Source organism: Odocoileus virginianus, chromosome X, assembly GCF_023699985.2.
Source record: "Odocoileus virginianus isolate 20LAN1187 ecotype Illinois chromosome X, Ovbor_1.2, whole genome shotgun sequence".
NCBI lineage: Eukaryota > Metazoa > Chordata > Mammalia > Artiodactyla > Cervidae > Odocoileus > Odocoileus virginianus.
Window position 1 is genome coordinate 5,208,037 of NC_069708.1, and position 19,601 is coordinate 5,227,637.

At 36.7% G+C, this 19,601-nt stretch overlaps 1 protein-coding gene across 1 annotated transcript in view; it reads left to right on the top strand.

Annotated features, from left to right (window-relative positions):
* IL1RAPL1 (interleukin 1 receptor accessory protein like 1) overlaps window positions 1-19,601 on the top strand; it is a 1,388,178-nt gene that overhangs the window by 1,358,983 nt on the left and 9,594 nt on the right. Inside the window, exon 9 of the mRNA XM_020881599.2 lies at window positions 3,160-3,303. Within this exon, the coding sequence (XP_020737258.2) occupies window positions 3,160-3,303 (144 nt within the window). The remainder of the gene's footprint in view (window positions 1-3,159; window positions 3,304-19,601) is intronic.

Below are 19,601 nucleotides of genomic sequence, written 5' to 3' on the forward strand. Positions count from 1 at the left end.
CACCATGGAAGAACCATTCCCTGCCTGGGCACTTCTCTACAGCAAAGCAGCTGTCTTGACTCCCTTCTTTCCTTACAACTTCTTCACCCATATCCCTTGGATTAGAACTTATAATGACTCTTTTTAAAAATACCAATATTTTAAAGAATTGAAGTGCAATTAACCTAAGATAAAGCATAAAAGTTTTAAGTGTCTAGCTCAGTGAGTTTTGACAAATGTATATGCTTGTATCTATACCTGAAAAAGATACAGGTTTTTTTTTGCTTGTTTTTTAACCCCAGAATGTTCCCTCTTTCCCCTTTCCAATAAATATTCCTGTCACTCATCCACAAAGCATCCATTTTGTGATCTTTATCACTAAGGTTTATTTTGGCCTGCTCTTGGACTTTATTTAAATATATATACTGAAGGTATTTCTTTGTGTCTGGCTTCCTTCAGCTAACATCATTTTGTGAAATTCATGAAGGCTGCATGTTGTCAGCAGTTCTTTCTTGGTACCGCTGAGTGTATTGAATCCTATTGACACACAGTAGTTTGTTCATCACACCCTGTTAATGAGCATTTGGGTTGCTTCCAGTTGTGGTTACTATGAATAAGACTGCTCTGAACATCCCGTACAAGTCTTCTTGTAGACATTGGCTTATTTTTCCTTTGAGTAAGAACTTAGGAGTAGATTCATATTTAGGGTAGATTCATATCTAACTTTATTAGCAACTACTCAAATTTTTCTAATACAGAAGTTTCATTTGGGCATTTCCACTAGCAGTGTTTGGGAGCAGAGGTTACACATTCTCCACTATTTTTGTAATTTCTTTTCTCACACAACATGTTTTAGAGTGATGAATTCCAAGTATGAAATGCATTTTATTAGAAAAAAGAAGCCACAGTCCAAATGCTTATCTCTCCCATTATATCCAGTATAATTGAAATCAGATTTTCTGGTATGTAAATTAGCCTATGGGCCTAAGTTAGAGTTTTATGCAGGTGTCTATGTGTGGTGGAGTTTAACTGATATCCTGAGAAAACAAGACCCAAAATACCAAATTATATACCCACTAATCCTTTCTGTTCACATAGTAGTAGGAAAATAGTATACTGAAGCATGTTTTTATTTCATTCCTGGTACTTTTGTAGTAGTCCCTCACAAGATTCAGCAGATAAAGCTGTCTGATATTTATAAATACAAACTATATAAATTTCCGTGAGATACTTCTTAGTAATTCACACTTCATGTTAACTTAGACTCCTAAAGATTTAATAACTCACTTTATTTTTTCTTTCTTAAATTCATAAATTCCAATCACTTTTTGTAAGTTTTTCTTCTGTGGCCTATTTAATTTTAATAAGAGCAGAAAGCTACACTTGATTAAACACTAGTTAAATGTACCTTTTTATTCAACTGTTGAATTAGAAATGAATGACAAGATAAGAAGTATGGCTGAGGTTTGTTTGTTTGTTTTTTCCTGTAATCATCACAGGATAAGTGACATCACATGCAAACACACACACAAATACAAAAATGTCCTTGTGAGAATATGATGGCCATACTTTTCAGATTATTTATCACTGATACTGCGTTGCACCCATGATGATTTCACCCCATTACTAAGATCTCAAGAGTGATCTTGGAATCCAAGAGTAGTTGTCACTGCAAAACCATAGATTCTTTTAAAATTCTTAATCTAAGACTACATCGACTATTACAGAGTTAGACAACCCTTTGGTGGATTATAAATTACAGAATTGAAAATACCATTACTTTAGGGCCATAATTTCAGGAATAGTTATCTTTAGTGGTAATTAAGGAAACTAGTACTTTTCAAGGTAGTTGTCAACTGCAGGGAACAATAGCAACCCATCAGTAACATTTGGACTATGATGATCAAGGTCAACATACATACACAGGCAGTTTAAAGTTTCACTAAAGTAGACTTCAAAATCTGTGCATTCTGGCCTAGTGTTTAAATACCAGTATCATTGAATTTGTTACATTGTCCATGAGCTCTGAAGGAGTAAAAAGAAGTGAATGTTTTATCTCTAAAATTGTCTGATCATTTATTCTGTTTTATAGACATTCTATAGGAATAAGAGAACTTGTATACAGAGGGTGGCAAGAAAATTACTCTTTTGGATAGAATGTAGTAACATACCAAGTCGAAGGGGAAAGAAAGGATAAGAAAAAGATATTTAGCTCTGTTGCTGCTGTTTAGTCGCTAAATTGTGACTGACTCTTTTGTGACCCCATGGACTGTAGCCCACCAGCTTCCTCTGTCCATGGCACTTCCCAGGCAAGAACACTGGAGTGGACTGCCATTTCCTTCTCCAGTGGATCTTCCTGACCCCGGGACCAAACCAGCATCTCCTGCACTGGCAGGCCAATTCTTTACAACTGAGCCACCTGGGAAGCCCCTTTAAGAGCTTAGTGAAAGGAAAAAACAACCATATAATCTGGTGTGACATCCACTAGGGAGCCTAGTTCTTAAGCCCAAGTTAGCACTCAGCCTCCAAGACTGTGGTCAGCCATATTGGCACCACTCTGTTGAGAAAGACAAGTGTTAGCGTTTCTGGCAGGAGCCAGCAGACAGTATTCATTAGGTGGTCCACCCAACTCTCTATGCCACACTCCACACTGCCCTTCAGGAACTGTGCAGTTACCCCTCATTTCTCCTCAGCCCCGACCTCCGGGTGACGACTGAGGTGGGAAAGACTAAGATTCAGATTGGGTGAGTTCAGAAACTATCCTGGCTTAAAAGCTTCATCTCCAGAGGAACCAGTATTTCTGTTATCAACTCCAGCATACCTTGCAGGATTCCCACAGGAATAGGTTTGTGTGTAAGAGTCACTTTCACTCTAGCAAGCCCCAAATTATAGTTTCCAATCAGGTATTTACAAATCAGTCCAAATGCAATCTACCAATGTAGGTTCATTCTTACCATAAGCAATGTTGCTTAGCAACACAGTTACCACATACCACCTTATCGGGTTACCAAGGAAACAGCTAGAAAGTTATCAAAAGGTCAGATTCTACTGCAGAAAGGAAAGGGGTTGTGTCAATCCATTACCCACATCTGATCTCATCCACAGAAGTGTGAAATCAAGTTGAATTTATGATTTTGTGTGTGAATATGGTATAATTCCCTCTGGTAATTTTTTTTCTAGAGCTGATGTATACAGTTGAACTTGCTGGAGGGCTTGGTGCTATCCTTCTGCTGCTCGTTTGTTTGGTGACCATCTACAAATGTTACAAGATAGAAATCATGCTCTTCTACAGGAATCATTTTGGGGCTGAGGAGCTAGACGGAGGTAAGCTGAGTCCCTTCTTGTAAGGTTCTTTCTTTTCATATTTGTTTCCTGCTTTTGTTGAAGGAAAGAAAAGTTACCTGAATAACCATTTGCAGTATCTCTTAGAGTCTTTCAATGTTCAGTTTGTAAATTCATCTTTTCTATGGAACGCTATGTGTGATGCTTTGGAGCCAATAGGTATTATCCTCTGAAAATTGGAAAGCAACACCTACCGTTTTTAGAATGGTGTTCCAAAGAGCACTTCTGAAATACAAACGCTGACTACAGTGTTATCAGAGTGTTCATTTCTTTCACCTTGTAATCAGTACTGAAAGTCCAGCTTTACTTCTGGATAAGTAAGGAGTGTCTCTTTTAATTGTGCTCCCTAGCTCAGTAGTTTGAAGTGAATCTTCATTTGTCCCTTGTTTAGCCTGATCAGTTATAATAAACCATACTGAATATTTTAGAATTCATCCAGCAGTCTTTCAACCCTGTTTATTTAGCTTTATTTGGACAGTCTAATTTTTATTCCAAGTGGGGACCCACAGAGAGGGAAGTGCACAAACACATTGTTTTCATAATAATAAATCTAATACTTGTGCTCCAACTGGGTAAGTAAATATTGTTTTCATAGAATCATTATTATTATTTGCCTCTGGTCAGTCATAAATATGTTTACAATCTAAGAAGAATTTGGAGTCCTTAAAATTGAGCTCCATAAACTGCCCATTAGTGGACTAAAATTGTTTTTTTTTTCCCTTTTTTGGTCATTTGAAAGTGATTCATATATAACATTAAATTGCAACATAGGAAGCATATGTGAAGTGGCAATAAATAGTACAGATGATCAGGGTTTCTTGATCATTTTCATAATCTCTTTTTATTGACTATCCATTTTTCACGTATCATTACAAAGGAAAATGAAACAATTGCCCTTGTTATCACATTTCCATAGGCCTCTGGAATAAGTCACAGGCAGAGTGTAGGCTGTCAGACTTGTGAAGAGGAGCAATTTATTCAGCATCCCTAACACTCCTCTATGTAACCTTCTCCCCTTCCCATTAGGATGAAATCTGTGCTACAGCAAGACTGTTTTTTTCCTCATTTTAAAGTATCGATTAGCCTATTTATTCTTTGTTTCTAACTTTTTTGCCTATTCATACAGATTATTAAGTTTTTTGCTACTGCTTCAAAGAGATATGAGAAAATTGCCAATGTCAGAGTCATTGTTGAATGAGAACCAAGCTGAGTGCTAGGCCTTCTTAAAATCATTTTTGCTAAACCTCAGAAAAACTCAGGTCAATAGTATAATCTCTCTTTTACTGGTAAAGCAACTGAGGCTCCCAGAGTTAAATAACTTACTAAAGAAGATACCACTAGTGTTATTGTAAGTGGCCAAGGTGGGATTTGAATATAGATCTATTTCCAAAGCATTTATTTGATTGATCACTGAGCCCTTGTTATCCTTAGCCTTTTAAAAATCTGGTATGTTCAGCATAACTTCAAGATCTACTGTTATTTGCACAATTAACACAGTAGAAGTTATTTGAAAAGACACTGCCTAAAGAAGTCTCACTTTATCTATTAACCTTACTTTGGACATAATTTTTGTTCTGAATGATATGAAGGATTTAACCCAAATGATAAATTTCCAGTATAATTTTTTTTGTCACATTCTGAAAGGTAGAAGATTCTAAAGAGTTTCAGTTCAGTAGCTCAGTGGTGTCCGCCTCTTTGTGACCCCACGGTCTACAGCATGCCAGGCTTCCCTGTCCATCACCAACTTCCGGAGCTTACTGAAACTCATGTCCATCAGGTCGGTGATGCCATTCAACCATCTCATCCTCTGTCGTCCCCTTCTCCTCCCACCTTCAATCTTTCCCAGCATAAGGGTCTTTTCAAATAAGTCAGTTCTTCGCATCAGGTGGCCTCAGTATTGGAGTTTTAGCTTCAACATCAGACCTTCCAATGAATATTCAGGACTAATTTCCTTTAGGATGGACTGGATGGATCTCCTTGCTGCCCAAGGGACTCTCAAGAGTCTTTTACAACATCACAGTTCAAAAGCATCAATTCTTTGGCGCTCAGCTTTCTTTATTGTCCAACTCTCACATCCATACATGACTACTGGAAAAACCATAACTTTCACTAGACGGACCTTTGTTGGCAAAGTAATGTCTCTGCTTTTTAATATGCTGTCTAGGTTGGTCATAACTTTTCTTGCAAGGAGCGAGCATCTTTTAATTTCATGGCTGCAGTCACCATCTGCAGTGATTTTGGAGCCCCCCAAAATAGTCTATCACTGTTTCCATTTTTTCCCCATCTAATTGCCATGAAGTGATGGGACCAGATGCCATGATATTTGTTTTTCTGAATGTTGAGCTTTAAGCCAACGTTTTCACTCTCCTCTTTCACTTTCATCAAGATGCTCTTTAGTTCTTCTTCACATTCTGCCATAAGGATGATGTCATTGGCATATCTGAGGTTATTGATATTTCTCCCAGCAATCTTGATTCCAGTTTGTGCTTCATCCTGCCCAGCATTCCTCATGATGCACTCTGCATATAAGTTAAGTAAGCAGGGTGACAATATACAGCATTGACATATTCCTTTCCTGATTTGGAACCAGTCTGTTGTTCCATGTCCAGTCCTAACTGTTGCTTCTTGACCTGCATACAGGTTTCTCAGGAGGCAAGTAAGGTGGTCTGGTATTCCCATCTCTTTAAGAATTTTCCACAGTTTTTTGTGATCCACACAGTTAAAGGCTTTGGCGTAGTCAATAAAGCAGAAGTAGATGTTTTTTTGGAATTCTCTTGCTTTTCCAATGGTCCAACAGATGTTGGCAATTTGATCTCTGGTTCCTCTGCCTTTTCTAAATCCAGTCTGTACATCTGGAAGTTCATGATTTACGTACTGTTGAAGCCTGGCTTGGAGAATTTTGAGCATTACTTTGCTAGCCTGTGAGATGAGTGCAATTGTGCAGCAGTTTGAACATTCTTTGTCATTGCCCTCCTTTGGGATTGGAAAGAAAACTGACCTTTTCCAGTTCTGTGGCCACTGCTGAGTTTTCCAAATTTGCTGGCATATTGAGTGCAGCACTTTCACAGCGTCATCTTTTAGGATTTTAAGTAGCTCAACTGGAATTCCACCCCCTCCATCAGCTTTGTTCGTAGTGATGCTTCCTAAGGCCCACTTGACTTCGCATTCCAGGATGTCTGGCTCTAGGTGAGTGATCACACCATCATGATTATCTGGGTCATGAAGATCTTTTTTGTACAGTTCTTCTGTGCATTCTTGCATTCTGTTCATAATATCTTCTGCTTCTGTTAGGTACATACCATTTATGTCCTTTATTGTGCCCATCTTTGCATGAAATGCTCCCTTGGTATCTCTAATTTTCTTGAAGAGATCTCTAGTCTTTCCCATTCTATTATTTTCCTTTATCTCTTTGCACTGACCACTGAGGAAGACTTTATCTCTCCTTGCTATTCTTTGGAACTCCGCATTGAAATGGGTACATATTTCCTTTTCTCCTTTGCCTTTAGTTTCCCTTCTTTTCTCAGCTATTTGTAAGGCCTCCTCAGAGAACCATTTTCCCTTTTTGCATTTCTTTTTCTTGGGGATGGTCTTGATCACTGTCTCCTGTACAATGTCATGAACGTCTGTCCATAGTTCTTCAGGCACTCTGTCTATCAGATCTAATCCCTTGAATCTATTTGTCACTTACACCGTATAATCATAAGGGATTTGATTTAGGTTTATATGTTTAGAGTTTAGATGTTACTGAACCTTAGTTGCATCCCCTTGGATTCTTCTACACATTGTTACAATTGAATAAATATCTACTTTTGCAGTGTTGAAAAATTTCTCTAACATCATGAATCCCCATTCTTCCTAGCTCTCCTACAAGTCTTTTCTTCTTCCAAAGAAGAGAGAATTGTTAAGAGAATGCAAGCTTTTCTTGACTTGCCTTCAAAAACTGTAATTTGAAAGTCAAAGTTGATCAGTTATCTTCATTCTTGGCTACCATGTTTCCTCCCCTGAAATGGGAATACATGAAATGCTCTTGGAAAGAAAGGAAAATGGTGTGAAGAAGAAGAAGAGGGAAAGAAAGTTTAGCTCATCTTTTGAAGTAATGTCAGTACTACAGTGATTGTTAATAACAGATTCACTGACCATTTCTTAAGTATGTATTAAATGACAAGTGTTGTGTTGACTATTTTATTGATACTCAGAAAATCATACAACCAGGAAGACAGAATTGAAACCCAGGTCTAAATCCCCAAATTTTCCTAATTTCCATCACTGTATAAGACTAGGAGGTGGACTGTTTGGCATCTGGACACATTCAGTCGGCTCCTTTCAAGTCTTTACAGTGGGCATTACCTGACTGTATCAGTTCTGTATCAGAAAGATTCTGTTTTTCCAAGATGAAACACATTGATGCTTTGCTCTCTTGGTTTGTTCACATCAATCTTTGTACCCTTCTACACAACCTTACGTTGTAACATTTCCCCTAGACTCAGGCCTTAGCATTTCTCTTTTAATTTTGCAGCACCACCTTTTTGGATCCTATGTACAACCTGTCTACAGTTGCATTTATGTACGAATTACTCCTAAATGTCTTTCTCCAAGTTCTCTTGCTTTATTATCATATTCCCATAACCTTTTGGTTTTTTTATACTGTGATAGGAACAAAGACCAGCTTTTGCATCACCCACCCCCCCACACTCATTCCTTACCATTCTCCGTTTTACATCTCAATTCTCTGTATCATCATTTACCTCATTTGCCTCACTTCCTCTCCACCTGCCATTTCCAATTAGTTATCATGATCAGCTAATACATTATTGACAAGAGACATATTAATACATCTTTTGTTACCCAAACATTATTGGCCGCAGATAGATCAATACCTTTTTATAGAGAGAGATACAATTAACATGACTGTGCATAGGTTTTAGAGCTTTAAGTTAACCAAGGGTTCATTGTACAACTTACAGTTGTATTTATCATTCATATTTTGCTCCATTCAGTTTTTAATCCCAACATTCTGTGTATTATAAATGAAAGTTTATTACCATAAAACTTTCAAAAGTGCCACATCACAAAATTTTGAATAAAGGACTTTTCAGTGAATTTTATGCAGATACTTTCTCTGATTATCTGGATGACATATATAATACTGTCTTAGAAGATGATAGTTCTTCAGAACACAGTACTGATTCAGACAATGTGAACATTCAGTTCAGTTGCTCAGTCATGTCTGACTCTTTGCGATCCCATGAACCGCAGCACGCCAGGCCTCCCTATCCATCACCAGCTGCCGGAGTCCACCCAAACCCATGCCCATCGAGTCAATTATGCCATCAAACCATCTCATCCTCTGTCATCCCCTTCTCCTCCTGCCTTCAATCTTTCCCAGCATCAAGGTCTTTTCAAATGAGTCATCTCTTCGCATCAGGTGGCCAAAGTATTGGAGTTTCAGCTTCAACATCAGTCCTTCCAATGATTATTCAGGGTAGATTTCCTTTAGGATGGACTGGTTGGATCTCCTTGCAGTCCAAGGGACTCTCAAGAGCCTTCTCCAACACCACAGTTCAAAAGCATCAATTCTTCAGCGCTCAGCTTTCTTTATAGTCGAACTCTCACATCCATACATGACTACTGGAAAAACCGTAGCTTTCACTAGACGGACCTTCATTGGCAAAATAACGTCTCTGCTTTTTAATATGTTGTCTAGGTTGGTCATAATTTTTCTTCCAAGGAGCAAGCGTCTTAATTTCATGGCTGCAGTCACCATCTGCAGTAATTTGGGGCCCCAAAAGTAGAGTCTGTCACTGTTTCCACTGTTTCCCCATCCATTTGCCATGAAATGATGGGACTAGATGCCATGATCTTAGTTTTCTGAATGTTGAGTTTAAAGTCAACTTTTTCACTCTCCTCTTTCACTTTCATCAAGAGGCTCTTTAGTTCTTCTTTGCTTTCTGCCATAAGGGTGGTGTCATCTGCATATCTGAGATTATTGATACTTCTCCTGGTTTTGGTTATCAATATTTCTGCCTGCCAGAGCAGAAAGCTTTCTTAACTCAGAAAGCACCTGCTGTAACAGGGTGACCCAGCTAAACATGTGTAACCTTGCCAACCCCATAGAATTTGATCATATATAGTTCCCAGTTAGAATGAAATGCTGGTCTTTGGACAAACACAGCTGTTGAGAATGGACCCAAGACAATGCAGTTACCCATAATTCTCAGGTCCCTTTGGGTAAATGAGCTAACTCTAATGGTTAGGGATAGGAGAAGATTAATTGCTACTCTACCACCTTGATTCCATAAAATACCAAAAGAAAATTTGGACAGATTCTGCTGCATATACATTTCTTAATAAACAAACATTTAACCTATCCTATCAACTTGAAGAAGATCCAACTCTGTGTCACATGAATGTTTGTGAGAGTTCCCAGAAAACCTTGCCCCTGAGGTACATGTGACAATTCCGGTGTCAGGATTAGGCTAACCATCTAATCATGTCTAAGAATATTCCTCATCAACTGGGAACGATGTATGATACGGAAACTGTCATGGTATTCAATGAAAAGCAGAACATAAAAAGATTTGTAGACTATGATGATCAGCTTTGAAGAAAGCTATGTCTCCATGTCGATAAGAACTGAAAGGTACTATTCAGACATGAAAACAACATTGTAGGGCATTATAATTTGAGATGTTATCTCTATATTTTTTCAGAAATTTCTCTGATATTACTGTCTTTTCTATTACATATAACTTTTAAAATTCTTTCTGAAATAAATTTGGATTTATGAAAAACCCAGAAGGAATATTCTTCATTAGGACACAGGATCATTTGGAATCAAGTCTGAAACAGTTTCCCTAAGTGGAAAGGTCTCTGGCCCCACTAGATATGTGAGGAGTGGGATGTGTCTCTAAATGATGTTAAGTTACTCGTGTCTTTTTTTGTTGAAGTATAGTTGATTTACAATGTTGTATTACTTTCAGGTATATGGCAATGTGATTTGGTTTTATATATATATACGTATGTATGTGTATATGTATATATATATATGTGTGTGTATATATGCACACACACATAAATATATTTATTCTCTTTCAGATTTTTCCCCTTATAGGTTCTTCCAAAATATTCATTATAGTTCCCTATGCTATACAGTAAATCCTTGTTGTTTATCTATTTTATATATAGTAGAACATCTATGTTATTCCCAAACTCTTAATTTATCCCTCCTCCACTTTCACATAACCATAAGTTTATTTTCTATCTCTGGATCTATTCCTGTTCTGTAAATAACTTCACTTGTATTTTTTTTAGATTCCCCATGTAAGTGATATCATATGGTATTTGTATTTTTCTGTCTGGCTTACTTCATTTAGTATGATAATCTCTAGGTCTATCCATGTTGCTGTAAATGGTGTTATATCACCCTTTTTATGGCTGAGTAATATTCCATTGTTTGCATGTATGTGTATGTGGACATATTCCTTGTCCATTTATCTGTCAACGGACATTTACTGCATGGTTACTTCCATGTCTTGGCTATTGTAAATAGTACTGCAGTGAATTCCGGTGTGCATGTATCTTTTTGAATTAGCGTTTTTTCTGGATATATACCCAGGAGTGGGAATGCTGGATCATATAGTAATTCTGTCTTCATTTCTTTAAGGAGCCTCTATACTGTTCTCCATACTAGCTGTACTACATTCCCCACAACAGTGTAGGAGGGTTACTGCTTCCCACACTCTCTCCAGCATTTGTTATTTGTAGATTTTTTTGAATGATGGCCATTCTGACAGGTGGGAGGTGGTACCTCATTGTAGTTTTGGTTTGCATTTTTCTAGTAATTACTAATGTTGAGAATTTTTTCATGTACCTGTTAACCATCTGTGTGTCTTCTTTGGAGAAATATCCATTTAGGTCTTCTGCCTATTTTATGATTGAATTGTTCTTTTTTTTTTTTTCCTTATATTGAGCTCTATGAGCTCTTTGGATATTTTAGAAGTTAATACCTTGTCAATTGCATCATTTGCAAATATTTTATCCTATTCTATTAGTTGTCTTTTCATTTTGTTTATGATTTCTTGGGCATATGTCTTAAGTAGCACTGATTTCAACATTGAGGGTCCATTCCCAAAATCCATTATACTTAGTAAAAAAAAGTCGCTAATTTTAGCAGTGAAACTTGATTTCTAATATCCATTGTGCTAATTCATGAAGCATCTACTTTTGATCAGAAATAATGATAGCTGAAGTGTTTGTAGTGGCTCTAGAGTGTTCCCTTATTCTAATTAAATGCTAGCTGACCATCCTGATAAAGGCAACCTACTGTCTGTAGAGCTGAATATACACTAATGTGATATCTCACCATGTTTGCCAGAATAATTACAAAGAAAATACTGTTATCCCAATAACATCAGACTCGTTTGCCCCTACATGCCTCTGACTGGGATTTTCCTTCCACTCTGTTTAAATGCTTGTGTAAAGATAGGCTGTCCTTCTTTCTTTCCTTCCTTCTTGTCTCTTCTCCCTCCCTTCTCTTTTCTTCTTTCATATACAGTCATGTTTCCCCCTGACTTACAGAGATTCTCCTCATGATCCCAAGATGTAGTTATTTTCTCCTTCATCTATACTAAAATGGAACTTCAGGCACATCATTTTTATAGCTCTTTCACTTTGAATGATGAGCACTTACTGGTAAATACTTACTACTTGTACATCATTATGAATTCAAGATTCCATACCACATTTATTGATTTATGGGAACAAAAGGCTCAGAGTCATGAATAAAAGAATTGTTCCAAAAATCTTTCAAGGATGTCTAGATTTTAGAATTGACTCTACAAATAAAAAATATAACAGATATTTAAAGAAAAACAAGATTATAATGTTATAGTCTATGAATAAAAGAAAACAGCAAAAAATAAGCTGTCTTACACTGATGATTGTATTGGTAGATGTCAGTAAGGTACTATGTAAGATTTCATTAGGGTATAACTTATGGGAACAAACTTAAGACTTCATTTGGGGGGGGAGGATCTTGTGCTAGACAGGGTGAATCTACTTTTTGTTTGTTTTTCTCAGATCATAAAATGCTTTCTTTTGCTTTTATCTCCTGTGTATGGGATTTGAGGTATATGCTTATTCATAATAATGGCAGGGCTTGGCAGGGCAAGCTTATGGAAACACTATAATAGCTAATATGATTCCTATTTTAAAGATAAAGAAACAGATCTCTTCTAGTTCTACTTTAAGAATTATTACAGATATTGGACAAAGTGAGTCAGAGCAATCCTTCGTAATCTCTACCCACTGACCCTGGAAAATGTGAAGAACTGTTCCATTTAAAGCATTTGAAATAAATTGGTATCTATACAGTCTTATGTCATAGAATTTATTTTTCATTCTTCTTCAATTATAAGGTTACTGACTATTAAGAGTTTCAGGAATCGTTGTCCTCATGATGAAACATTGTCTTCTGTGACACACAGTACTTCCGTAAAATCATTTAGAAACACCCTTGGGTTTTTTGTTTGTTTGGGGGTATTTTTTGGTGGTGGTAATCAGATAATTTGCTTACATGTGAACGATCTAGACTGTGTTTTTGAATTCCAGAAGGAGAAACCGATATAGCTGATTTTGGTGTATACCTTACTCAAAATCGTAAGCTAAGTGATAGGAATCAAGCCTTTTTACTCCAAATCTCATGTTCCCTATAGCGTGCTGCCAACTCTTACCCTCTTTTTTCTTTGTTTGTTCCTAGTTTTATTGAGAAATAATTGACACAAACTCGTGGAAAGGTGTCCTGTGTTCATGGATTGAAAAAATTAATTCTGTTAAAATGGCAATTCTAGCAAAAGCCTTCTGTAGATGCAATGCAACCCCTATCAAGGGTCCAGATGCATTTTTTACAGAAGTAGAAAATACACTACTTAAATTAATATGGAACCATGAAAGACCCTAAATAGCCAAAGAAATCCTGAGAAAGAAGAATAAAGCAGGAGTTATCACACTTCATGCTCAGATGGTAAAATGTCTGCCTACAATGCAGGAGACCTGGGTTCGATCCCTGGGTCCAGAAGATCCTCTGGAGAAGGAAATGGCAACCCGCTCCAGTACTCTTGCCTGAAAAATCCCATGGACAGAGGAGCCTGGTGGGCTACAGTCCATGGGGTCACAAAGAGTCAGACACAACTGAGTGACTTCACTTCACTATCACACTTCAAAACAGTATATATATGTATATATACTGGCATAAAAAGACAAATAGACCAATGGGATAGAATGAGAACACAGAAATAAACCCAAGCAAATATGGTGTTACCCTCCTAATTAAGGCTTTTACCATCTACACTTCCCACTGTCCTCTTAAGGATTCAAAGGAAAGAAACTAGTGTCTACTGAATACCTGCTTTGGGCCAAGCATTTCACTATATGGTGGAGACTCATTTAATCCTAGACATATTCTTTAGGGAGCTGCAATTTTATAGATCTGGAAATGAAGTCTCAAATGAGTAAAATAAAATTAATGGCAGTCTGAATTTGAGCTCAGCTGCTGTTTTTTTCCTCCACTGTATCATACCATAGATATTTTAATTAGTGACACATTTCAGTATTTGAGGTCCTATGGAACCAAATAGTCCAGAAAAGTACCAAGTAATCAAACATGTAAACTAGAGCAATATTGTTAAATTTTCAAAGTGTAAAAATAAAGCAGATTTATTTTAGAATATAATGGTCAGAGACTGCCCTGGCTGAATTGACATGAAAAGTGGAATTTATTAAAACAATGACATTCAGTAATCACAAAATCTAAATTTTAATATGTGCATAATGTTTTTATTCAAAGATCTATTTCTGCAGATGTTTTAAATGAAAAATTATTAGTTGGAAATGTAAGAAAACATATGAAGGTCAAGTCTGAAATACAAGAAAGAAATGACTTAATTTTTTAAAAAACTCTTATGTATTCAAATTATATCAATGCTAGTTGTTAATGATCACATAATTCTCTGCTAATGTACTACATGCAAATCTAGAAAATCATCTTTAAAATGAAATACACAGTTCATCATGGAACCCTACCCCAGTCTCACTTTGGTAATCCGTTTGTTGAATAATAGCCTCTGTCACTAGTCAGTTTCACATTTGTGACTATAAATATTTGAAAATAAATTTTAAGAAGAAACGGCCACCTGCCAATAACATCTGACAACTATTCAATAGGTATTTAAAGGTTAAAAACTCCCAAAGACCTGAATGTCAATCTCAAGCCATTTATATTATCAGTAAATCTCTTTCCTAGTGCATATCCAATATAGCCACCACCTTCATCTTGATAAGGGAGTCTTCATTCTACCTTTTCTTAAAAGCTCTATTGTTCTAAAAAAAAATCCATGGATTCTTCGGCTCCTCAGTCCTTCTAAAGAGAATTGACTAATATCCTCTCATATGTCAAAAGGAAAAAATGTTTGTTTATCATTTTTCTAAACCACTTTTTTTATTCCTGATACACAGTTCTATATTTTCCTTCTCTCATCAAAATTTCTTAATAATGTTTTTAATTTATATTTTTACTTCTTCACTATCTAGACCAAGCTTTTTTTCTCCTCAAATATATCTTTTTATAAAACATAGTAGTTGATTCAGTAAGTTGAAGGAGAAAATTCTACTGGACTAGTTGTTTGACTTAAAGTAACAAAGCATCTAGTTAATTGATTAGGTTTGGTATTTTTTATTTGTTTCTCTTCTTCCCCCCTGCTTTATTGAGATATGATTGACATATAACATTGTATACATTCAAAAGGTACAATGTGACAATTTGACACACATATACATTATGAAATGACTGCCACAATAACATTACCTAACATATCCATCACCACACATAAATATTTCTTTTTGTAGTGAGAACATTTAAGATCAACTCTCTGCCACACTCAAGTATATAATACAGTATTATTAACCAAGCTTTCTGTGTATCCCTAGAAATTATTCTTCTTATAGCTGGAAGTTTATTTATTTTGACCAGCATGTCCCCACTCCTAGCCCCTGACAACCACCATTATACTCTCTTTTTCCATTAGTTCAGCTTTTGCAGTTCCACATTGTAAGTGAGATCATTCAATATTTGTCTTTGTCTGACTTGTTTCACTTAAGCATAATGCCCTCAAGGCCCACCCAAATAAAATAGGTTTCCTTCATTTTTATAGCTGAATAATATTCTACAAAACAATATTCTACTGTGTTCATATTTTATGTTCATATTTTTTTGGCCACACCATGTGTCATGTGGGATCTTTAGTTCCCTGGCCAGGGATCAAACCTGTGCCCCCTGCAGTGGAGCACAGAGTCTTAACCACTGGACTTCCAGGGAAGTCCCCTAGCCTTTATTATGTTGAAGTATTTTCTTTCTCTACCCAACTTTTTGAGAGCTTTTATAATGAAGTTATAAATTGCTTTGTCACATCCTTTTTTCTGAATCTATTGACAGGATCATATGATTTTTATTCCTCATTCTATTAATGTGGCATACCACATTTATTGATTTGCACATGTTGAACCATCTTTGCATCCCAGGAATAAATCCCACTTGATCATGTTATATTATCTGTTTAAGGTACAGTTGAATTTGGTTTGCTAGTATTTTGTTGAGAATTTCTGTATCTGTATTCATTAGGGATATTGATTTGTAGTTTTTTGGTAGTATTCTTATCTGGTTTTTGTATCAGGATAGTGCTGGAATCATAAAATTCATTTGGATATATTCCCTCCTCTTTTATTTTTTCCTTGGAAGAGTTTGCAAAGGATTGCATTAATTCTTCTTTAAATATTTGGTAGAATTCACCAGCCAAAGTGGTTACTAGCTTGAGAATTTCTTTCTAGTTCTTCTTTATGGTTTCTGTTTCTTTATTAAATGGAACATCCCCTGGAGAAGGGAACAACTACCCACTCCAGTATTCTGGCCTGGAAAATTCCATGGACTGCATAGTCCATGGGGTCACAAAGAGTTGGACACAACTTTGCGACTTTCGCATTTTATTCATGCATTATTTTCCTGACTTTGTTAAACTGCTTGTATTTATTTTCACTGATTTTCTTTAAGATGATTATTTTTACTTTTTTATCTCACAAGTTGTAGACCTCCATTTCTTAGGTGTTGGTTACTGGCACATTATTACTTTCCTTAGGTGATATCATATTTGCCTGATTCTTTGTGATCCATGTATCTTTGCATTGGTGTCTGTACATTTGAAGGAGCAAATATCTCTGCTAGTCTTTACAGACTGACTTTAGCAGGTTAAGTTTTTCTGTCTGTTCCCCAGGCCAGTGCAATTACTTCCAGAAACCTAATCATTCTGGATTGGAGCTCAGGTTCATATCTGGTCTCTGGGTGGATAGGAATACCTCTAGAACCTTGTTCAGTAGTATAACACTTGGACAGGTTTTCACTTCAGGATCCACAGTTGTGTCTTCAGTTGGTGGACCTACTGCCAGGTGTGTGGATGGGTATGGCTCCCACCAGGTCACCCTCTGGATAATACCTGGTCACTGGATGGATACTTGGGTTGGCAGGACTGGCTCTGTGCTGCAGAAGAGAGGATATATGCAAATGATACCTTATTGGACCATCTTGATGACTTCATTCCTATTTTGCTTTTTTTGTGGGACATTACAGTGAGAATCTCTTGAAAATCATGGAAAGAGTAAACCAATGACTATATTAGAACCTATAAATATTATTACAACAGGTGTGTATGTCAACTGCTTTCCATCTCTGCAGTCAACAGAATTATACTTGAGGGTTTAAATTACGGAAAATCAAATTTAGAGAATAAAGTTCAGAATAAGATATAGATTGTGGTACTATCCTTCTATGACTAACTCGTTTTCAGCTATTTATAAACTGAAGTTGAATTTGAAAGATCACAGTCCTATCCTTTAAAAATCTTAGCATAATTTTGTTTTTTCTATGATTATAAAAAATCTCACATTTTCAATTTCTTATACACATTAAGATTAGTCAATATGCATTCTTACAGACATAAAAAATATCTAAGAGATATTTCCCATGACTCCGATTCAACAGGTAACTGAGAAAAAGAAGAAACCTTAGAATCCATATGTTTTTGACTCAGGAAACGTTACTGTATTTAGCATGATATATGACGTGGTATTTTCAGTCTGATAATTTTCAAATCAGGAGTTTGCTTCTGTTGGTAAATAAATGCCTAGCCCAGTACTGCACTGACATAGACTCTGGGGAAAGAGAGAAATTAGATATCAATCAAGTGTCCATTGATTTGAGGAAGGATGCTGCTGTAGCTGCTTGCAAGGGGCCTTTTAGTCCTATTTCTTACCAGAATAACCTCCATGTGAACATCTCCTTTTTACCTGGGGGATATTAGCTTAAATGTTGCAAACTCATCCAGATGACATAAAGAGATAGAAAACTGGCTGAGACCACAGTACCTATTCCCGGGGTTCATTTAATCTTAATATGGTTACTGAATATATTAGTCTAGGTATGAATTTATCCCCTTTTTGATGAAAGTGTGGATTTTCATGGATTTTCATCTTATTTCTAGATAAAATAGAGCACACAGCTTGTAAGTATCAAGTCCCCTTATCATGGAGCTGAGGCTGCAGTGTGTAGGCTTTGTGATACTTTTGATCAGTTACCTAGCAGCTGACTGCAATTCTTTGATACCTTTGAGACCTTGGAGTACCTATGAAAGTGAAAGTGTTGGTCACTCAGTCATGTCCGACACTTTGTGACCCCATGGACTGTAGCCCAGCAGGCTCCTCTGTCCATGGAATTCTCCAGGCAAAAATACTGGAGTGGGTTGCCATTCCCATCTCCAGGGGATCTTCATAACCCAGGGACTGAACCCAGGTCTCCTGCATCACAGGTAGATTATTTACCATTTGAGCTACCTGGGAAGCTCCAATACCCATGCCTGGAGTAACTATACTCTGTTGTAAAGCAGAGTTTCTCCAAGTGTTGTCCCTGGGCTGGCAGCAGTTATCACTTGAGAGTTTTCTATAAATTCCAATTCTAAGGACCTATTCTAGATATCCTGAATTTAGAATATCTAAACTCCACTCCGGAGGTGGAGCCTATCAGTTTGTATTTTAGCAAGTCTTTCAAATTGTTGCCATTCATGCTTAAGTATGAAAACCACTTTCTCAGAGAAGCTTACAAGGACTCTGAGCCTTCAATGAGTCACAGTGAGAAAATACAGTTCAAGATTATTCCAAAGAAACTTTGCTAAACTTTGACCCTGTCACTCCTAGTAATTACTTGAGGAGTCCAGGCAACTTGGAATATGTATCACCAAAGCCATCTCTCCTAGGAAATGGCCCAAATCTTGAGAAAATCTCTTCATTAGCCATAGATATATGTCACGTGATACCCAAATGAGAGGACATTCATTCATTTAATCAGCAGATATGTTTGAGCATCTACTAATCCCTAGTCATATATCTGAATCAAGGATCTTGTGGTCAAAGAAAGAAGATTAGATGTGAGCACAATAATATAATATGTGGTAAAAGAGATCACCTTCAACTCGAAGATATCAGACTCAAATTGAAAGGAACCCAAAGGCAGAGATAGCTGCTGGCTTTTTGACAATGAGTAGCCATAAGTATTTCTCAAGCTACCATAAATGTAATCAGTTGTGAGGTTTAAAAAAATAAATTTTCTGATTCTATGTGGAATGGGCCAGAAGAATAAGGAAACAGGGAAGAAAGACCCAATGAAATATAATTATAGCAGCTGAGGAGAGAGTAGGACCTCACCCTGGATGGAAACAATCCAAAGGATTTTTACCAGTGAATGGCTGTGAGATTATTGGTAATGAAAAGAGATAAATGAAACATGCATCTGACATTTAGAGACTGTAGACGTAAGATTCTTATGTTACTAAATTTAAGTGAAATAAAACATGAAGAACAAAGCTTGAGATGGAAAGTTTGTTTGGTTGTGAACATGTTGAATGTCCAGGTTACAGGTTCATGAGAAAGAAGACAAGATTGGACATCTAAGTTAGGGAGACATTTACATAGACATGGTTGTTGATGTAATGGGAGAAAAAGAGATTTTTAAGGGAACATAGGCTGAGAGACAAATGAAACAGGCCACCGAAAACATCTTAAGAAATAACAGCATTTATGAATTGGAAGAGAGATGTCTAAGGATGAGGCAGGAGAACCAGAAACAGTGTCATATAAGCAAAAGTGACATCCATCTAGAACTTACTAGTATTGGTGGACCAGTTGTT